This window comes from Oryzias melastigma, linkage group LG22 (genome assembly GCF_002922805.2).
Source record: "Oryzias melastigma strain HK-1 linkage group LG22, ASM292280v2, whole genome shotgun sequence".
Lineage (NCBI taxonomy): Eukaryota > Metazoa > Chordata > Actinopteri > Beloniformes > Adrianichthyidae > Oryzias > Oryzias melastigma.
The window spans coordinates 27347423-27367785 of record NC_050533.1 but is presented as its reverse complement, the minus strand read 5'-3'; the positions used below and the strand labels follow the sequence as shown (position 1 = coordinate 27367785).

The 20363-nt window shown below is 40.9% G+C and overlaps 1 protein-coding gene across 3 annotated transcripts in view; it reads left to right on the top strand.

The window, feature by feature from the left end:
* Positions 1–20363, top strand: part of LOC112138810 (transcription factor IIIB 90 kDa subunit) — a 126411-nt gene that overhangs the window by 13196 nt on the left and 92852 nt on the right. For all 3 annotated transcript variants that reach the window (XM_036209863.1, XM_024261451.2, XM_024261452.2), the window contains exons 4-6: positions 4136–4309; positions 14283–14314; positions 18665–18737. In XM_036209863.1, coding sequence (XP_036065756.1) covers positions 4136–4309; positions 14283–14314; positions 18665–18737 — 279 coding nt within the window. The remainder of the gene's footprint in view (positions 1–4135; positions 4310–14282; positions 14315–18664; positions 18738–20363) is intronic.

Below are 20363 nucleotides of genomic sequence, written 5' to 3'. Positions count from 1 at the left end.
GAAGTTTGTCTCACGCTCCTCAGACAGCTGCGTCTAATTCAGGCTGAAGCTGGAAAAGTGAAGAAGATTAAACTTTGGTTGGTGATTTTATGGAGGAGCTGTACCATTCCGTATGATACACAACTTATAATTTATAAGCTACAACCAAAACAGTGAAAAAAAGAAAAACGAACGTTAAACAAACAAAAAAGTCCAAAGCACATAACCTCAGAGTGAAATCTATTTCTCCAGAGTAAATCCTCATCTAAAAATGTCGACAGCATGCTCCTCTTGTTGTTTTAAACTGCTGCATCGGTACATTCCATTGAGGAAAACAACAGTAGGACAATGATTGGTACATTGTTGAATTGTAAAGTAGGTGTTAAAAGGTCTTCACGGACCCATTGATGAAGTCTGCTCCCATTGGCTACCCGTCATCTGTCAATCAAACCCCCCAGACGTTCGACGTCAGACCCACAAACGCTTATTGAGCCATCTGATTGGTCAATTTATAACTAATAACTTGTGATAATGGAAAAAAAGATTATAAAAAAGAAGTTAAGCAGAAAGCAGCAGAGGAAGAATGATTATTCTGACATATAAAATGACTGAGAAATAACTGTCTGTTTCTCAATGTAAGTCAATGGGACTTTGGCCTTTTTGCAACCCAGTGGTACTTCCTATATGGAACACGGAGGTAGGGGGGCTTGCTCTGTCCAGTTGTTTTATATACAGTCTATGCACCCAGTGTGTTTTTCAAGTGCATTTTTAGCGGATAAAAAGATTAAATGAGTCCCAAACTGAAACCAATGTAATCAGAAAGATAAACAAATTTTATGATGATGGAAAGACCGAAACAAAACAGGCATGCGTCAGCTGCAGCTGCAGTTAGTGTGTGAGGCGCTGAGTGAGGCTGGGGGCGGAGCTGCCTCACCCAGCGTTGTCTAGCGTATTTGGAGAGGAAACTCCTAAATTTGCTTTTTTTTTTTTTTTTTTTTATAAACAGTGTCCGTCCTGGGATAGGATCTCTCCCTCATGTGGGAATCCCTAAGGTTTCTTCTTTTTTTCCTGTTTCAGGTTTTTTAGGAGTTTTTCCTTACGGGGAGGGAGGGTCTAAGGGCAGGGATAACCAGTTTATTTAGTCTGTTTAGTTTTTAGTCATTGTGCATATTTTATGACTAATTTTCTGCATTTTAAAAAACTACCAGCATGAAGCCCAATGAGGCAAATTTCCTTTGTGATATTGGGCTATATAAATAAAACTGAATTGAATTGAAAACCTGAACAAAAATGGCAATCGTAGAAAATAACATAACCAAGAAAAATAACATTTGATATTTTATTTTTAATTTTAAAAGGTATATTCATCTCATTGAATTTATGCATTTTTTAGCTATATTTTGCTGGTGAGGCTCGGCCTCCCCAGCCTCCCCTGACTGCATGTCACTGGTCCACACCTACCGCTGAAAGCAGGCTCAATAATCAAATGTTTGAGATGAGGGCCAACTGGCACCACATTATTTCACTGAGGAATCCGATTGGTCAGTTTATGACTTGAATAACATGCAATAAAGAAAAAATATCACTAAAAATGAGGTTCATCAGGAACATGAAGAAAAGGTAGCAGACCAATAGAATGACTGAGTAATTGCTGTTTATTTCTCCATTGAAGTCTTTTGGATTTAAGCTTATTGGAGTCAGCAGTACTTCCTGTTTGGAACACCAGCAGAGGAGTCATTCATTCCAGTTCTCATATACAGTCAAGGCTTCACACACATCAAATTCTCCTCCTCTCCTGATGCTCAGTGATTGTGTTCATAAACTAGACACCCCGTCATCTGTGGGAGGAGCTACTGTCAAGTTTTCAGCCTGATCGCTACATGGAAGCATTGACTGTATATCTCATTTACAATGCAGAGAGAATACGGATGATGTTGAGAGATCAGGTTTAGAGTTCTACAAAAGAATTAGTGATCTCGTCTCCATGTTGGGGTTCATGAGATCATTCAGAGATTTTTTATGACAATCTTGACCTTCTATTGCAGGAGCTGTCAGAATGTTGGTACTTTCAGCGGTACTGATGATGAAGCATGTTGAGAGTTTGATCACGCTGAACAGAGAGCTTCGTCTAGCTAAGCTAACATCGGTGCTAACACAGCTAGCGCTGCCGCGGCTGTCATTACTGCGCTGTTTGGAGATGAACCAGAAGATCTGCAGCAGGTCCGTGTCTACGGCGCTTCTGTCTGCATAGTGAACGTTTCATAATCTGCGCTCTTCTAACCAAACGCCGCGAGGACGGCGCGGATAATGAGTTTACACTGGAAATGAACCGTCGTCCAAGGCTTCATTCATATTCTGCACCGCGATCACGTTGTTCGGTTTGAAGAGCGGATTATGAAACATTCACCTCGCAGACAGAGAGGCTGTGTGTCGGTACGGATCTGCAGCTGTTATGGAACGATTTAAGACTATGAGTCCCAGAAGTGAAGGAGCTCACCTAAAAGTCCAGAGCTAAGTTTACAAGTGCAGCATAACATTATCTGCATTAAGCTACAAGTAAATGTAACTTAAAGTCACAAAACGACAACAAACAGCAAAGCAACCACAACATTAAAGAAGTAACACAGATTTATGGGTTCTCCCCCAAACTGAAAATATGAAGTATCGGTCTGTGCATGTGCAGTGGATGTAGGTGGTGAAAGAATGAAAGTACTGATGTACATTCTAACATCTCCTGCTTTTCTCCCTTTTTAAAATATAAATTTCCCCATTTTTATTAATTTTCTTTGTTTCTATGGACATCCTCAGGTTTTTTATGTATATCTTGAGTTCAAAGATGTTATTAGTGCTTTGTTTAATAAATGGACCTCAGTGAGCAAATATTTTGAGTGTGTTTATATCTGCAAATAGCTTTTGAAATACTTTGTACATGTTTTATTAAATATATATATTAAAGCTTTAAAAAAGAATTTCAGACTTTTAATAAGTTTTCTGTAGTTGATTCAGATTGCATTATTTGATTTAAGTCTTGTTTTAATGCCAGAAACAAATGAAGGAGAAAAGCTGCAGATTCATTAAAAGATTAATAAACTATTGTCTTTATTTTAATTAGAATATAGCTTAAAGACCTCAAGTTTAAAGATAATGACGGTTAAGATGAGTGTTTTACATCTAGTCGCCGCACGAGCTGATTAGTCGACTAATCGAAAAAAATAGTCGGAGATTAGTCGACTATTGAAATAATGGTTTGTGGCAGCCCTAGTGTACTAGTGTCCCTCCAGTGTGTAATGCAGCACACTAACAGCAGCACTTCCTCTGTTTGCTGTTTCTTTGTGTGATGACTCCTCAGGGTTGGTCACAAATGAGTGAGGGATTTCTGACTTCAAATGTGTTTGGAAATACTCAAAATGTGTTTTAATGTTTTGTATCTGATTTTACAGGAATTCTTGTTGCTGAACAGAATTTCATTGCACTTCACACAAAGCTGATTCTGATGCTCTTTGTTAAAATAGATCAACCAGAAAAATGACATTAGTGTTGGATACAGTGAGGAGCTATTGTGTTGCTGTCCTCTAAGACTCATCCTAATGCTGGAGTGTGTTCACAATCAGCGCAGCACCAGCAGGCTGGACTCCAGAGGACTGTGATCCTCTGCTTCAGGGATTATTTATCAAAGTGGAGCATCTTTCTTCTCATCAGCAGGAGTTTATCTTTTCCAAAAAAAAAAAGGATTATGTCACAAAAACAAGTCTTTTCTAACTTTGCCTTCTAACCAAAGCTTTCAGTATAACAGTCCTACAGTTCAGAGAACAGAGAATATCTGTGGCGCCATAGTAAAACTATCGTTGGCTGTGCTTTATATTCTATTTATATTCTAAGTATTTCCTCTTCCTATTGTCTTCATTACAGCCCTCTGCTGGAATGGAGTCTCACTTCTTTCTGTTTTGAAAACGTTATTCATCTAGAAAAGGCAGTTGAGTTTTCAAAAAAAAAAAGTATCATCTCAACTTTGTTTTAATTGTGTCTAGGAGAGAGGGGTTGTTGGTCTGGATCTGATGAAACTGTATGTTTCTTCTCCTGGATCCGGGGGTCTGTCATTCTGTTCTGTTTGGAGAACCGCTGTATTCACCTTTCCCCTGCTTCTGTGTGTCTTCAGCCAAGCAGAACATCAACACTTTGGGTCATCAGCTGCAGATGAACCAGCACTGTCTGGACACGGCCTTCAACTTCTACAAGATGGCCCTCAACAAGCGCCTGACGAGTGGCCGCAAGTCCTCCTACGTCATCGCTGCCTGCCTCTACCTGGTGTGCCGCACTGAAGGAACGCCGCGTATCCTTTCTGCTGCTTCGTTTTGTTCTTGAACATGCAGTCAGCTCAGCGTCTGCTCTGGACTGGCATGCCCACTCTGCTCTTATTACCCCAGAGAGTGATGTTAAACTCCCCTCAGCCGTGCACAGAGCCGCAGACTGAACCTGAACACACACAGTAAGAGGATGCAGCATCTCTGCACACGTCACAATTCAAACATCTATTGAGGGAGGAGTCTGGCTTTTTGCTACAAGGTATTTAAAAGTTTGTTTTTAACAAAAATATAAAGTGAGATGTTTATGAGGTGTTCAAGTTCTTTGATTTTATAATTGTTTAAACCATGGGTGTAAAGTGGGGCCCGCGGGCCAAATTTGGCCCGCCGAAGGGTATCTTTTGACCCGCCAAGTGTGTCTGCTGAAGCCGTGTGTGTTTAGCCACCCAGCGCGTTGTCCGCGACACATTTGGACAAGCGCTCTTTGAATGACCATAATTCCTGAATGGTTTGCTCTATTTGAAAAATAGAGCAAACCAGTTTCTGAAAGCTGAGACCTTGCACTTTCTTGTCACTATTGGGCCGTTACGTAATTTTACCCAGAAGCCCGTGCAGCGGCGTTGTTTACCGGTGAGACAGACGCAGTGGTGGAGAGATGCAGAGAGAGGAGTGGTCAAAAAGAGTTTTTATAACGGAGAAAACAACAAGAAAAATGTCTGAAAGACGACCATCGTGGGGAATATAACCTTCATGGAGGTTCAGAGAAGACTTTGGGATCGAAGGAGCAACAGAAGGAGTCATTTTTGGCGAGAAAAGGTAACGTTTGTGGAGCTGAATTTTTGTGTTTTTTCTAAAGAAGGAATCAAGCAGTTGCTAGCTAGTTTTTACTCTGAAACACAAACTGTGTGAGAGAAATATCATTTAAAAATAAGTTAGCTTAATTTTTTACTCATAAATTACAAGTGATCTTATAAAATAAGCATATATTTAGGTTTGCTCAGGAAACAAATATCACAATAAATGAAAACAATTTTTCTTCAAGTTTCCTGTGAGAGGTTGTGAGCTGCAGCTGATGATGCTGGAGGAGCAAAGAAGAGAAAATGTGAGGATGCTGGAGGTTCTGGTGATGTTGTCAGGGACCAAAGCTGCTCATCCCATCAACAAAGATGCAGAAAGTGATGATGGAGACCCTCATCCACTGAGGTTCATCCCAGGTGTCCAAACGCCTCTAAATGCAGGAATGTTTTGATACCAAGATTCCTGAAATCTCTAAGAGTGTGATTGAGTTTTTATGTGCTGAAAGCATGGAAAGGAGCAGGAGAATCACTATAGTGTGAATGTTTACTAAACATTAACACAATTATTACTACACAGACAATCTGTTGAAGTGATTGGGGCCCAATTGGGGTGAATGACAGTGTTCCCCTGTGTATTTGCATTTTTTTATTTGCAGTTACATGTATTTGCTGATTTTTAATTCTTTAATTTTTTATTTTTTTCAGTCGCATGACTTTTCCGGTTTGTCACAAAAAGACGCTTGTATGAAATGTTTGCGTCTGAAGGAGGTGCTGAGGTGTTTCTCCCCTTAGGGAGTGAGTCAGACGTTCTTCGGCTGCGGGGGGTGGGTGTTGAGACGGGGATGGGGGGTGTCCTGTAGTTGTGGGTGTCTCCGGTCCCTAACACCCGCGAATAAGAAGGGATTACTTTATTTTAGTTTGTTTCCTCCAGTTCCCTTTCAAGCAACCTATTGAACTCATTTTGACGATCTGAATGGTTTCATTGTGTCATGAATTGCACCCAAATGAACAAATCTGTTAATTCATAATTAAGGATGTAATGATTCTTTGAGAATCAGTATAAAACTGTTTCAAACGTGTCAACATGTTCATCGATGTACAAAATTTAAAAAAGCCGTTTGTCTCGGCCTGTGCCTGAATTTAGAAAGAAGCAGAGCTGATGACATTTCTCTTTGCAGGCCTGCTATGAGTGTGTGTCCCTGTGTGTGTGTGTGGGGTGTAAATGAAGCAGGAAGGCTGGTCCTCACTTCTCAGCTGGTTTTCCTGGTCCTCACTATGTAGTAAGTGTGTGTGCGTCATGGACAGGCTGCGTGCTCTTCACCCCCCCCCATCCTGGGAAATTCTCACAGGTCCTTCGGATTTAAAGGTTTCACATAGGTCAGTCCCCCCAGGATTTTGCGACGTTGCGATTGCAACAGTAAATGCAAATTCAAGCAAAGTAGAGATTAGTTTTCTTACCCTGCAACTTTACATTGACCAATCTACCACGACAACAGTCATGGAGGACACGCAGCTTCACCAATGTTTCCATTCTGGCTTCTCTCAGGAGCCGTTCTCCATTTTAGTAACTCTCTTTAGTGCGAGCGCAAGCAAGTGCACAAGCGAGTGTGCGGGCGAGTGGGCGCTCAGCAGCTGCGTGGAGGGTTGCGCTGAGCGGGCGCGGGTGTGGAGCGGTCCGCCACATGGAGCACAACATGAACGGAGTATGAAAGGATTTGTGATTATTTCAGTGTTATGTGTAATTGTTTATTTGTATTGAATCCTTTCTGTTAGTAGGAAAACAGACAGTTTGTAAGGAAAGGAGAGGTAGACCTGTCGACCTGATCAGAGGACGACAGGTTCGATTCCTGCCTTCCTGCCCGTGTTGAAGTGTCCTTGAGCGAGACCCTCACCCCCACGTTGCTGCTGGTGGTTATAGGTTGGTGTCTGACAGCGGAGTGAGAATGGCTGACTTGGACTGACTCTGGAGCACCTTGGGCCTTCTGTGAATGTAGTGCAGTAGGACATTAGTTTACATCATTTCTCACCTCCCGTCTGTCAGGAGAAATGCAGCAGAGATGTCCTGATCTGCTGCTGTTAGGAGCTGACGGTCCTCCAAAGGTCATCACCTTCTCCTTCACAAGGTCGGGTGGAGGTCAGAGGAGGATGTGGCTCTCCTTCTGTGCCTGCAGCAGTCGCTGACACAGAGCTCTCCTCTGCAGCATGAGGAGGTGCTTCGTCATGCATGAAGATGATTCTGCTGCTTACGTGCTCTTTGACCCTAGAAGAAAGTGGTCGGTCACGAACCGTGATGGCTGTGACTGGAAGGCTGAGGAGTCATTTCCCAGCTGTAGGGTTGGTGGTTTGATTTCTGGTGTCTGCAGTCACATGTTGCAGTGAGCTCTTGCTTCTCTTGGATTTGGTTTAGCGTGGGAGCGTTTGTGTGAGTGCGTTTGTTGGTTAAAAACACAGAACTCCAGAGGGCAGGAGTTTGGAACGTTAACTGTGCAAATAACAGCCTTAGCAAGTTACCTTCAAAGTTTGCTACGTAGGAGGACAAATACAATTTAATTCCTTTTTGGATTCTTATTTTGAAATATTTTGCTAGAAAGATGAACAATGCACCTAACATTGTTTATAGTGAAAGCTCCAAAAGACATATTTTAAACTCAAAAACCCCACTATTTCCATATAAGCAATAGCCCACTGCCCCAACCGGAAATGATCGAGCGGTCATGTACCATTGTGGAGGTAGGTCGTGCATACAGCCCATTGGGTGCTGGTGTTAGCCTGGAGGCGGAGCTGACAGAGCAGACTCTTCCTGAAAGGGGCGGTCTCTCCCTGTGATGTCACCATGTGAGGACCCGGTCGTTTTTGTGGGTATGGGAGGGGCTGCTGTTTTTAGAGGATTACTCAAATGCATGAATGGATCAAAATACCGCTTTGGGGTTCTTCATAGTGAGGAATGAACAGTAGAGTATACTTAAAAGCTCAAAAAGTAGATTTTTCATGGTATAACACCTTTAAAGTCAGATAAAACCTTTGCCGTTTGCAGAAGTTGGCATGACTTGCTGCTGGCTGTAGGTGTTTTGCTTTCACTCCTCTCTCCTGTTGTTTTTCCTGAAGTCATTCTGACATGAATGCTGTTAAGGAGCTTCATGTGACCTGCTGGGTGCATACCAGAGGGCGCTGCATGGTTCTGGTGAATGCTAAGACAGCTGTTGTGGTTCAGGATTCATCACTGTTCAAGTTCTCAACCCTGGAGCTAACAGAGCTGCAGTGTTTTCATGTTTGTCAGTTTGACACTGGGCTTAAGTTCCTCCTCATTTGTGCCTGCGTCTCTCAGCCTTGAGGATGATTCTGTAGCTGCAGCAGGGATGGGTTTACCTACAATAAGAGGAGGCGAGTGATTGTGCTGCCTTCCTGCTGCATTGTTCTGTTGTTTGTGTGTGGCTGTGCTGATACGGGCTCGTCTGTTGGAGCATTTTGGGGCAAAAATAGCTCAGCGGGCTTCCTTTTCCACTGCTGGGTGACTCTGATGTCACAGTGGGGATCAGGACAAACACTGGAAAAGAGGAGCACAGGAAAATGAGAAAAGAACCTCCGGTTGAATTTAATGAGTCCTGAGCAGTCTTTGCATGGTGCATCCATATTTAGATGGTGGAGGCGGATTAGATATTTGTGTGAATCTTTTTATTATTTATTCTGCAGCTTCCTACTTTTTGCCTCAATTTTTAATCACATACATTTTAATCTCCAACAATTTGTCCTCCTTTGTTAGTTCCTGCACAGTGGGTCGCTGCCCCTTTTCCTTCAAACCCAAACCTTTCACTGTCCACTGTATGCAGTCATCTGACAAACATGTTTCATCCGCTTGTGACCAGAATTTTTAAGCACATCCTAATTTTTATCTCTGTGAAAATTGGAAAAAAAAAGACTTATGCTTTAATTATTGTCTGTTCTCGTTTTTTTACAGATTTAGATTTTAACAGTTTAAAGGGTAACCAAACCCTCAATGAACTTTTTTTGTCTGTTGACTTCTATAAATGGGGTTTAATAGTGCTGTCTGTTGGTCATTGACAATTTTTGCTGAATTAAAATAAACTTGTTTAATTCCTGAAAATATAGTCAAAAATTAGGGATGTCCCGATCCGATCACGTGATTGGAAATCGGGCCCAAACACGTGGTTGAAGACTCGATCGAGATCAGGCTCTGTTGTCCGATCAGGATCGGATATTTCCTTTTTTCTTATAATGATCAGCGCTTTAAAATTTCAATCTTATTATTCCGGATAAATACTCCACTAGAAGTCTGCATGTCATGAACAGATCACTAAATGTTATTCGCAATGTTAAACGCAGCAGAAAACGGCAGCAGTTCAAGCAGAAAACTGATGTAAACAGTTCAATAAAGCTAGCTAGCCGATCATGGATTCAGACTTCCGGGATCAATAACTCTTTTGCACCACAATGGGGCCAAAAGTTATGAAACTGAAATTTTCAGATTCGAAACGAAAAAACTGTTGAAAGTGAAATAAAGATTTGTAACTGAAAAAAAAATCAATGAAATTTTGAGTTTTGAAATCTAAAAATCAACATTTGAAGCTGAAAATAATTAAGTTTATTTTAAAATGGCAAAAAGTTTTGGGACATTTTACATTTTTTTAACTATACATCAATATTTTTTTTCAAAATGTTTTATTTGGGTTTCAAATATTTATGGGTGCTGCAAAATGGCTCAATTTCAAAGTATTCTTGTTTTTTTCTTATTGAGCATCAATAATTGATTTGTTGGTTACATTTTGTTCATGCATTTAAGTTTTTTTAATTAAATGATCTAATAATAGTAAAATAAACTTGTTTTTTATCACTCCTGATATGACACTAAATTAAGTGACCTTTTGTGTTTTATCAATCCTCCAGAATGCACATATATCAAACGTGAAATGACGATCAAATCTATTGCCAGAACTGTTAATTATTGCGTTTAACCCCCCCTGGATAATGGTCTCCCCTCATTTGACTTGAATGATCTCTAAATGACTTGACAGAACTGCGCGTAGCACTTGTAAAGAGTGGAAAGGATTGCCTCAATCTTTCAGTTTTAAATGTCTCTTAAAAACATGACATTTTTTCTGATTTAAATCCTGGAATCTGCAGTTCTGTCTGCTGAGTGAAGTGACATTTCTTCCGCTCTTGGAACTTGGATGTATTTGAGGACCTGCTGGTTTTTGTGATTAATAGAGTTGTCTATAATCTCCAGACGTGCTGGGATTATTGTTTCCATTTCATCTGCACTGCAGCTAATTCCATTGTAAGGCCTTTTTCAGAGGAGCACAATAATCCACCTTGACAGCTTGGAGACGGGTGCACGTGTTGCCACGGTGACCAAAACTTGTCTGAAGCAGCTGAACAGTGGGATGACTTAGACTTAGACTTAGACTTAGACTTTGCTTTATTAATCCCTTTGGGATGGCACCCTTGGGGAAATTAAGTCTTTCAGCAGCTTACAGGGTATACATAATAAAAAATAAAAATCTCACAATGTACAATGTACATATACATGATAAAAAAATCTCAATGTACAGTAATAATGATGGGGTGTCCTGTGTTGTTAGGGTGCAGGTGTCTGATTTTGTGCTGATCTTGAGGATTTGTTGGACAGTTAGAGGAGTTGCTTCATGACTGGGTTTGTAGAACGTAGTATGAACAAACACACTTGCTGTTATCTGTACAACTTCACCCATTAGCTAGCTCCCTGATAGCTTTGCTATGCAACAACACCATCCTTGTGTGTTTGTGTCATTCCTGCTGCCAAAGATGACTAAAGCTTTCTTCCAATTCTTACAACCTCCACTGACCAAAGTGTCATGTTGGTGTTTTTACCAAACACTACACAGGAAGCAGAAAGCTGTACCCAGATTTACTGAATATTCTAACCAGTGTGGTGAAATGCTCTCTTCTGTGTACCACAATGATCATGTGTGTAGCTCTTCAGCTTCACCTGTCTCAGCCCTGTGTCTTTGTCCCCTATATCAAACTCTGCCGTGGGATGAGTGGCTGCAGCAGCTTCATCGTTTTCCCTCTTGGCCTGTTTGCTGTCCTTTCTCTGGAACGCTCAGATCTCCGTCTGCTTCTCTTCCTGCCCGACCCTTCAAGAAACATCCAAACATTGAACTGATCCGACATAGAGGCTGATGTCATGATTTTGGCTCACACCTTTGGGAGGTAGTGGAACAGGAGATCGGCATCATGGAACAAATCTGCAGCAACTCTGTGATGGTGTCATGTCAGTATGGATCAGACTTTCTGAGGAATGTTCTAGTACCTTGTTGTCAAGGATCAAGACCGTTCTGATGGAAAAAGGGGTCCAACCCGGTGAGTGTAGTGAGTGTAGATGTTCATGCAAAAGTCATTTTAATGGACTGACTTCCGGTTCCGGGTCACGAGCAGACGCGTGTCTCCAGCTCTCCTCAACTCTTCGGCTTTTAAAGTTTTTTAAAGTTGCCCACAAGCGACTTTAATCCCTGAGCTGCTCAAAACAATAGCTGACAAACAGGCTAAGCTAACCCCAGCAGTTCTCTGTGAATCTAAATTGTCAGCTCTGGTGGAGCTTGAAGCTAAGCTAACACCGCTGTTACAACTCGTGGAAGATTTCTGTCAAGAAAAGGCACGTAACGAACAACAAGATAATCGCCAAGATCTCCTGGAGAGAAGGATGCATGACATGGATCAACAGGCACGGATGAATAATGTGATTCTCACGGGACTTCAAATACAACCCCGGGTGCGGCCTGGTGCTACCAGCGCTAGCAGGGATGCTAACGGAGCTGTGACGGGAGCAAACATGACCGTGGAGGATCAAGTTGGAGAATTTCTTGCGTCTAAAGGGATTTCTTTGGACCTAAATACTGTTGAGGTCTGTCATCCGCTTCCTCGGAGAAAGAATACGGATAAACCAGCGATCCTGATCAGGTAAATATTATGTTGATCTGGTGAAGCACGCGAGGCTCCTAAGATCTAGGTAACAAATCCACAGCAGGTAGATTCTGAACTCCAGAATCTTGAAACACTGGACCTGACGAAGCCTCTGGAAATAAAATCCATGAAAGACTTTGAGAACTGTGGGATTACTCATGTCTGACCCTTTAATTCAAGCAAAATGTGAAACGTGAACTCAACAAACTGCTGGATGTGAACTCTAACCCGACTCTGAGCTGCAGAACTCGAGCACATTTCCCTTGAGATGAGACCTTCACAGTCTCTCAGTCATAACAACGAAGAACGATTACGTGGCCTTAAACTTGTTTCTAAACTGTGATGTAGCTATTAATATAATATATGATATTAAGTCCTGAACCAGATATTGATAATTCATGTAGAGAAAATGTTATGGTCGAGTCGGGGTGGGATTACATAAGTTCGCTTCCTTCCACTCCCTTTCAAGGGATCTACTTGTGATTCATTATGATCTATGTTATGTTATGTATTATGACCTGATTTCTTGAAATAAACCATTTCATTCATTCATTCATTCATGGTTATTTCAGCTCGTTCATGCAGAGAAATGTGAGCTACAGCATTATTCTATGAAGGAGAGAACAGGCTGACGTTCACCAAGCAGCAGTGTTTTAAAGTAACAGACTACTTACTTGATAAGCGTGTTAAGGGAACAGCTGCTGGAGCTGGTAAAAAGATGACTTTAAGACCTCGGCTATGGAAAAGCTGCAGTGCATTCTGGGAGTCTTCATACTTGGAGCTCAAATCAAAATTTTTTGTTGAACGTAGCCTCAAACCAGCTGTCCAAACTTCACTCTCTGTCCTGACTGCAGTCCGCTCAGGCGGGGAAAAGACGAGTGATTGGAAGGGAAATGGGAAACGGACGGTCTCCAGCTACCATGCAACATTCATGAGTGTCTGCTGCTGCTTTGGTCAAAGCCTCTCAAAACCCAATGTTTTAACTACCATTCTTCCAAAGGTCGCAGGATCAAAATAAAAAAAACATACTTTAGTCACTCCTGAGTATAAGCTTTTGGTAAAAAGTGCAACACTAACCAAAAAGAATTATTACAAAGAGTAATTATAGGGACCCATCTAATCCATTATTTATAAAATTCTAAATATTAAAATGTCATGATCTTGTTAACTTTAATATTTTAAAATGTGTGTATGGTGTAAATGTGAAATGCCTTCCTCCTAATTTAATGAAAAGACACATAAAAAGAAAAAGTAAATGTAATAGTTTGATTTATTGATTTGTTAAGGGGCAGAGAAAATAATTTTTTCTTCTTTCTGTTCCCTTTTCATTTTTTTTCTTTTGTTTCCATCACGTTTACAGCTCCAGGTTGTATTGCATGTTTTTCCTTTTGATTAATAAAAATAAAATGAATACAAAAACAAAAATAAAAACTTCTGAACAAATCCATCAATCCCGACATAATGCTGCACTCACACTGAATGACATTCATGCATCAAATTCGCATCCGCTGCCTCTTTTCAGAGGCATGTCAAATTCAGTTCTCTGTGCTTGTCCAGAGATGTTCTTTAATTAGATGCTCCCGTGGCGTGTGGGAGGAGCTACTGTTAAGCTTTCAGCCTGATCGCTGCATAGAAGTATTGCCTGGTTATCTCATTCACAATGCAGGGAAAGCACAGATGATGCTTAGAGATCAGGTTTATTCATTTATTTTAAAGAGTTCTGCAAACCTGACCTCATGTCTAAAATCATTCAGATGTTTTTATTCTTTTTATTTTTTTACAGCGATCTTTACCCTCTACTGCGGGAGCTGCGTCTGAATGGCGGCCACTTTCCCGCACTTCTGTCCCAGACTAATGCTGGAAAAAAAAGAATAATAATGTCCTCATGCAAAAAACTAAAATAACCTGAAGTTCAGCTGACTGATCAGGTTCTCCTTCTTCATTTCTGCTTTGGATGGCAGTCCTTCTGCGTTCCAAGTATTGATGCACACATTGCCCTCTTAGTGGGAAACAACGGCTAAAGACCAACCGGTTGTTAGTGGGAAAATAATAAAGCAATGAGCCCATTTGTGTTAAAAAAATAATCATATAAGCTGCTTCAGAATATAAAGTCAACTATGCAACAAAAAGCTCCAAAAAATCCAGTCATCAAGACAAAGGAATGTAAATGCAGGCTTTGGGCCATTTCCTTCATTGCTGGCTTTCTGCTGCATGTGTGTGGTTACCTCTCCTTGACCAGTCTCCTCAGACATGCTGCTGGATCTGAGCGACGTTTTACAGGTAAGTTCAAGACAAAAGTAATATATGACTTATGGGACGCAAAGAAATATTGTTTCTAAATAAATGTTTCTTTCTTTGAGTAAAAAACAAAACAAAAAAACTTATTTTACACTTTAGCCATTTAATTTTTTGTTAATTATAAAGAATTTAGCTACAACTATTACTAATAATTACTTAATTTTGTGACCAAGAGTTGAGGTGGTAAGTGTTGAAACACCTTTATTCTCAGTGTGTTTGTTTGTATTTGATACGTAAAATGTATAGAATATTTCTAAATGTGAATGACAAAGTGTTTCACAAAATATAGAGATTCAACCATTTAACACAGGAGCTCCAGTGTTTGTTCTTTGATTTACTATAACTTTTTAACCTGAAAATGAACATTCCAGCAGATTCTGAAGGAGAAAACCGTCTCGACAAGCCGCTTTTCTCCTTCAGAATCTGATGGAATGTTCATGTTAATGGTGAAAAAGTTACAGTGTGATAAAGATTTTGTGTTTCAGCGTCACCGCCGACGCCTCAGGTGTTAAAGGTTAATGAGGTTCAAAAGTAAAACCAACAAAACTGAAAACTGGTCCTCTAACAGCCTGCTAAAATAAAAGAATTTTCAATTGTACATTCTGCTACAAATGAAGACATTTTAAATTATATTTTTAGGTTATTAACTTACCCATGATGGCAAAAACCAAAAAGGTTCCATCAGAAGTTCCTGTCGACCGTCGTGGAATAATTCTGGTGTGATTGTGGGAGAGAGAGGCTTCCGTGGCGTTTTTGCGTTCAGTGTGAACCTAGAGTAATGTTGAATCACCAATATTCTTTATTCACAGTAAGTCTTTAGGATTCAGTGCAACAGCATTAGAGATCATGACTAATATCTGGGCGGAGGCGCGGACGCTCTGTGGCGTTCTCGTTACGGCGGGAAGGAACCAGGATGGTTTTCTGCAGACTTTGTTGTGTGAATCTGTCAGGTGGCTGTTTCCTCTTGTGGTCTAACGTCTCTCTCTGGTATTTGCCCCATCACTGAGGCACGTCTGAGTGGACTCCCATCATGCCTCTGGTAGCTCCTCCTCCTCAGACTCTGTAGTTGAACGAGTAGGTGAGGTAACATGAGAAACCTGCATTTTTGATGGGAGTTGGCTCACAGTGAGGCGGTGGTGTGATGGGGGGACAGTTTCTAGTCACAGCTGGTCTGGGGCTTTTATTTTTATGCCCCCAGTTGTCCTGGAGTGGCTGGTTGCCCCTCCCCATCTGTGCGCGCCCTGGTATTTGGAGGTTGGTGTGGATTTGAAGTGGATTTTTGCTGGGTGGGGTAAAGGGACATTAATGCAGGGCAATCAAGCAACTGCTGGTTTGGTGATCTTCAGGAGTGCCCCCGCCCTGCCGACATTACTAGAAGGACTAACATCACATTAACACACAAACCCACATGAAGAAGCACCGAGGAGCTGTGATGGATCATTCAGAGATGACTGGGCTTCGTTGTTTGGCTTCTCTCTCTTATGTACTATAACACAATCTACGTTCAGTTATCAGCGTTTCAAAGTATACCCATTCTCCAGTTTTGATGCAGTATCCACCACACTAAATAATGAATGTAGAGTTATGTTTTTTTCTTGATATCTTTGTCATAGAGGTTTCAGTTTTAGCCGACCTTCTACACATTTCGTCTTTCAGAAGCCTTTTGAAAACAAACATTATTACAACTAGCTCTACCTGCGATAATACTAGTGTTAATGCTGTAAACTGAATGTGGCTGCTGAACGTGCTACAACTGATAGCTGAAAATGTTGAAACTGAAAGCTTGCTAAAATATTACCTAAACTCCAAATTATCCTAAAAAAACTGGAAAAATGTCTTATTTTGCCACAACAGCCAGCATAACGCTAAAATATTAGCTTAACTCCTCCTAAAAAAGATGAAAAAATGTCTAAATTAGCCAAAAATAGCTAGCATGTCGCTAAACATAAAAGCTAAAATTATCCTAAAAAACCCAGTAGCTGCTGAACATTTTACAGTTTGGTGTTTCTATCTGAAAGTATGCAGAAGCTCATAAGTTTCAAAGTGCACAACATTTTTGAAGGATTTGAAGAATTTCTGAATCATTTCCTATGGTGTATATTCTGCTCAATATTAAAAAACCCACAACGTTTATAAATACCAGAAGTATAAGCAGTCATGTCCTGAACAAGCTGAACGTTTTGATACCAAGATTGCTGAATTCTCTGAAAGTGTGAATGAGTTTTTAGGTGCTGTAAAGCATTCTCACAATTAGTCTTAATCTAGTCCAGCATTTAGCGTTTTTACCCTTGAAGCTGATGCTTTGATGCGGTTCCATGTCATCTGGATTGACTGCAGGGAGGACGGTTAAAATGACCCATAATGTTGGACCAACCAGGAGAAAGGCATCAGATAGAGGAGAGCTCATTCAGCTCAGACAGCTGCATGAAATGTCTCCATACATCACAGTGACGACATTTACTTAATAATACAACACCTCGGTGAATAAAAAAGAGGCTTATCCATTCTTTATAGAGATATAAATAATTGTGGGCTTGATGGTTAGAAAGTAGAGAAGTTTTTTAAAGTGACTTGTGTGATCTGTTTCCTGCTCCAACATCTCTGCTGTTGAATTCCTGCGGGAATCCATTTCCCAGAATAGCAGCGGAGCATCTGTGATGAGAGCGGGAGACCCTCTAACAGCCCCAGAGGCCTGGGCAGGGCCGGTCTGAAGGAATGACGGGATCTGACCTGAGCCTGTGACCCTCTGCTGCCTTCTGCTTTAGATTTCAGAACTCTGGCTCGTAAACGCCCCTACCTCCTGAAGATGATGATAGATGAGCGGGCTTGTAGCTTTATCTTTCAATCCATCCTTTCAGGGGCCCCAGAATTTACTGCACAGCTTTAGGGACGTATTTAGGGAAAGACAATGAAACATCTGTGATGGGAGGGGTTCAGTGTGATAACCCAGATGCCCCATTCTCCCACCCACAGCTCTCACAGCTTCCTGAGACTAATCAGGTCTGGTTGGCTGCTCAGCCTAGTTTGAGCTCTACAGGGATTCTGATTCGGTGCTGCTCCTGTTTCCAGCTGCCAGCATTCTCTTCCTAAACAGGTATTCCTCATCACAGTACATCCTAAAGCTGAAATGCATCCATACAAAACCACATTAGTGGTAAATCTTTAATGTGCATGAGCGGTTTCTTCTCTGAGAGAGAAGAATGAGATGAACAGAAAGTAAAAGTAACTGAGGTTAGTCCTCCAGTCACTGTGGAGAGGCAGCAGTGTGCAGCACTTATCCCTCGTTGGAGGCAAGACATTTCTGTGAGGATGAAAGAACAGCAACAGTGTGTAGTGTCAGGCATGTTGATCAGAGACCAGCTGTGTGCCAGACCCTTCAAATCCCTGCAATAACCCAGAGCTCAGCGTTTAATCACACGTGGAGGTGAAACGCTCTGTGGTGTCTGGGTCGATTATGCAACTGGAACTGTGAGCATATCCATGATGAAATGGGTCATTTGACTGCAGTCTTCCCAGAAGCTTCAATGGATGGTAGGAAAGGGCTTAATTCACGTGTCAAAGTCAAGGCCCGGGGGCCATATCCGGCCCTCCAGGTAATTCTATCCGGCCCTGCAGATCATTTTATTTTATTGTTATTAATGACCCGATGTTATCTTGATCTCATTTCTAACTTGTATAATTTTGACAAAATATATTTTTATGTATTTTTAAGTTGATTTAATCTAAATTGATATTCCTGCCTTTTTATTATTCATAGTTGTGTTAAAAAGTTACGGTTTTAATGTTTTAAAAATTGTCATTCTTTTAGGACTATTTTGGCATTTACTAAGATTATTTAGGCTATTTTGGAGTTTAGCTAATATTTCAGCTACATACTAGCTGTTTTGGCTAGCCTATGTTTTTTTTTTTTTTAGTTTTTTAGGCTAATTTGGCATTTAGCTAATATTTTACCTGGCTATCGGCTATTAACTTCAGTGATTTCAGCTTCAGCATTTTTATCTATCAATTTCTGCATCTTCAGTGGTCAAATTCAGCTTACAGCATTCACACTAGCATTATCACAGGTGATGCTATATATCTAGTTTATAATTATTTTAAAAGTTACTGTTTTAAAGTTTAAAAATGTAGTTTTAGAGTGTTCCATAAATGTTTATCCTGTTCGGCCCGTGACCTAAGGGGAGTTTTGGATTTTGGCCCCTTGGGCGACTGTTTGACACTCCTGATTTAAAGTCTGTAAACCTGCAGCCGCTCAGATTTATGGAGCTGTTTAAAGTCATGTTGGAGGGGCATGAACTCCGATGATTCACTCACAGTCATCATCTCTCTCTTCAGGTTAACGTCTACATTCTGGGAAAGACTTTTCTCCAGCTGGCAAAAGAACTCTGCATCAACGCTCCAGCCATAGGTACTGACCTGCCTCACCTTCTGTCCACTCAGTCCAATGTGTGCTGGTTCAAAGCTGGATTACAAAGGCAGACAGCCACAGGTTTATTTTTTACATAGATGTTCCTTTCCTCTTCCAAACATGAATAACCTATCAGATGAAGGTGAACGATCGGTAAACTAAATTGTGAGAACAGACTGTTCATGACCTTCTGAAGCTGCAGATGCTTCATCACATGCTAGCATCTCTACAGTGACGAGTGTAGGAACCGGTTTGATCAACTTTGTATGTTTGTACATGATTGCCTTGCATAAGTTCATTGAAGGTCCTTGTTAACCTTTGGTGAATTTCTTATGCTTGTTTATCGATATACACAGTGGGCGTGTCCTTTGGTCATGGTGACGCCTTGCATCTGAGAGTGACAGTCTTTTGATCTGATATAGGAGCGAACTCCTCTACACCCACCACGTTTGTAGATCTTCACACACGACCCATAGGTTTTGTTCCCTTATAAATAACCGTGTACATAACTGATGCAATCACAAATGAATGAATGAGTCGGAGAACCTCAGAAGCCGGTTGTTTGCATCGGGTCATGTGTGAATATGCAGCAGACATGCTGGGTGCAGGAGTTTGCTCCTACAATGACTTTGAAGTAGGGGTGTAACGGATCACAAGCCAGGGTTCAGTGCACGCATGCACCCCGAATGCGCACACCTCGCGCTCGTATAATTGAAATCAATTATCCGTTCACATCGCATGGAATTCCCATCAAATTCATGGAAAACGTCTTTGTTTTAACAAGCGCTAAAGTAGCTGCTTAACAGTTCTCCAAAATGTGTTCACCTGAAGGGAGCTTCCGTCAAAAACTTTTTTCAACTTCATCATGGAGGACGCGCATGGTTAAATATTAGGCTTATTTAATTTTAAGAGCTGAATGAAAGCATCGGTACACATCTCCATTCTGGGTTCAGAGAATCTCCCGGTTAGGATCAGCAGTAGCAGCTGTCCGGCCCAGGGGAAAGCAGCTGCTCCGTAACGGGAACGTGCTGTCCGGGGACGACGATAGTACGGCAAGCCAAAGAGTTCATAAATCGCCAAGAAAAACGGGTACAGCAGCACCATGTTTTACGGATGATAATTATTTTAAATATTTAAATGTTCCCAGAGTTAGTTTCAATATAACACATAATATCAAAAAATAATTTTAAGTTTAATTTTAACCAATTTATTTATGATATGATTGGGACATACGCATCTTAAGGAGCACTCCAGATAGATTTGGTATTTTCCAAACTATTTAAAGCATTCTTTTCTCTCTGTTTTTGTAGATTTGATCTAAAGACATGTAAATGTCATCAGAAACTACGTTTTAGCATTTTGTTTGTGTTCAAGGTTTAAGATGTTTTGTTTTAATGAATAGGCCTCAATGAGCAGTAGTGCTGCCACAAACGATTATTTTAATAGTTGACTAATTACTAATTAGTTTTCCGATTAGTCGACTAATCAGGTCATGCACAAACTGGATGTAAAGCACACATCTTAACTATAATTAGCTTTAAACTAACTAGAAACTAGATATATAGCATTACCTGCAATAATGCTAGTGTGTAAGCTAAATTTGACCTCTGAAGATGCTAGTGCTGA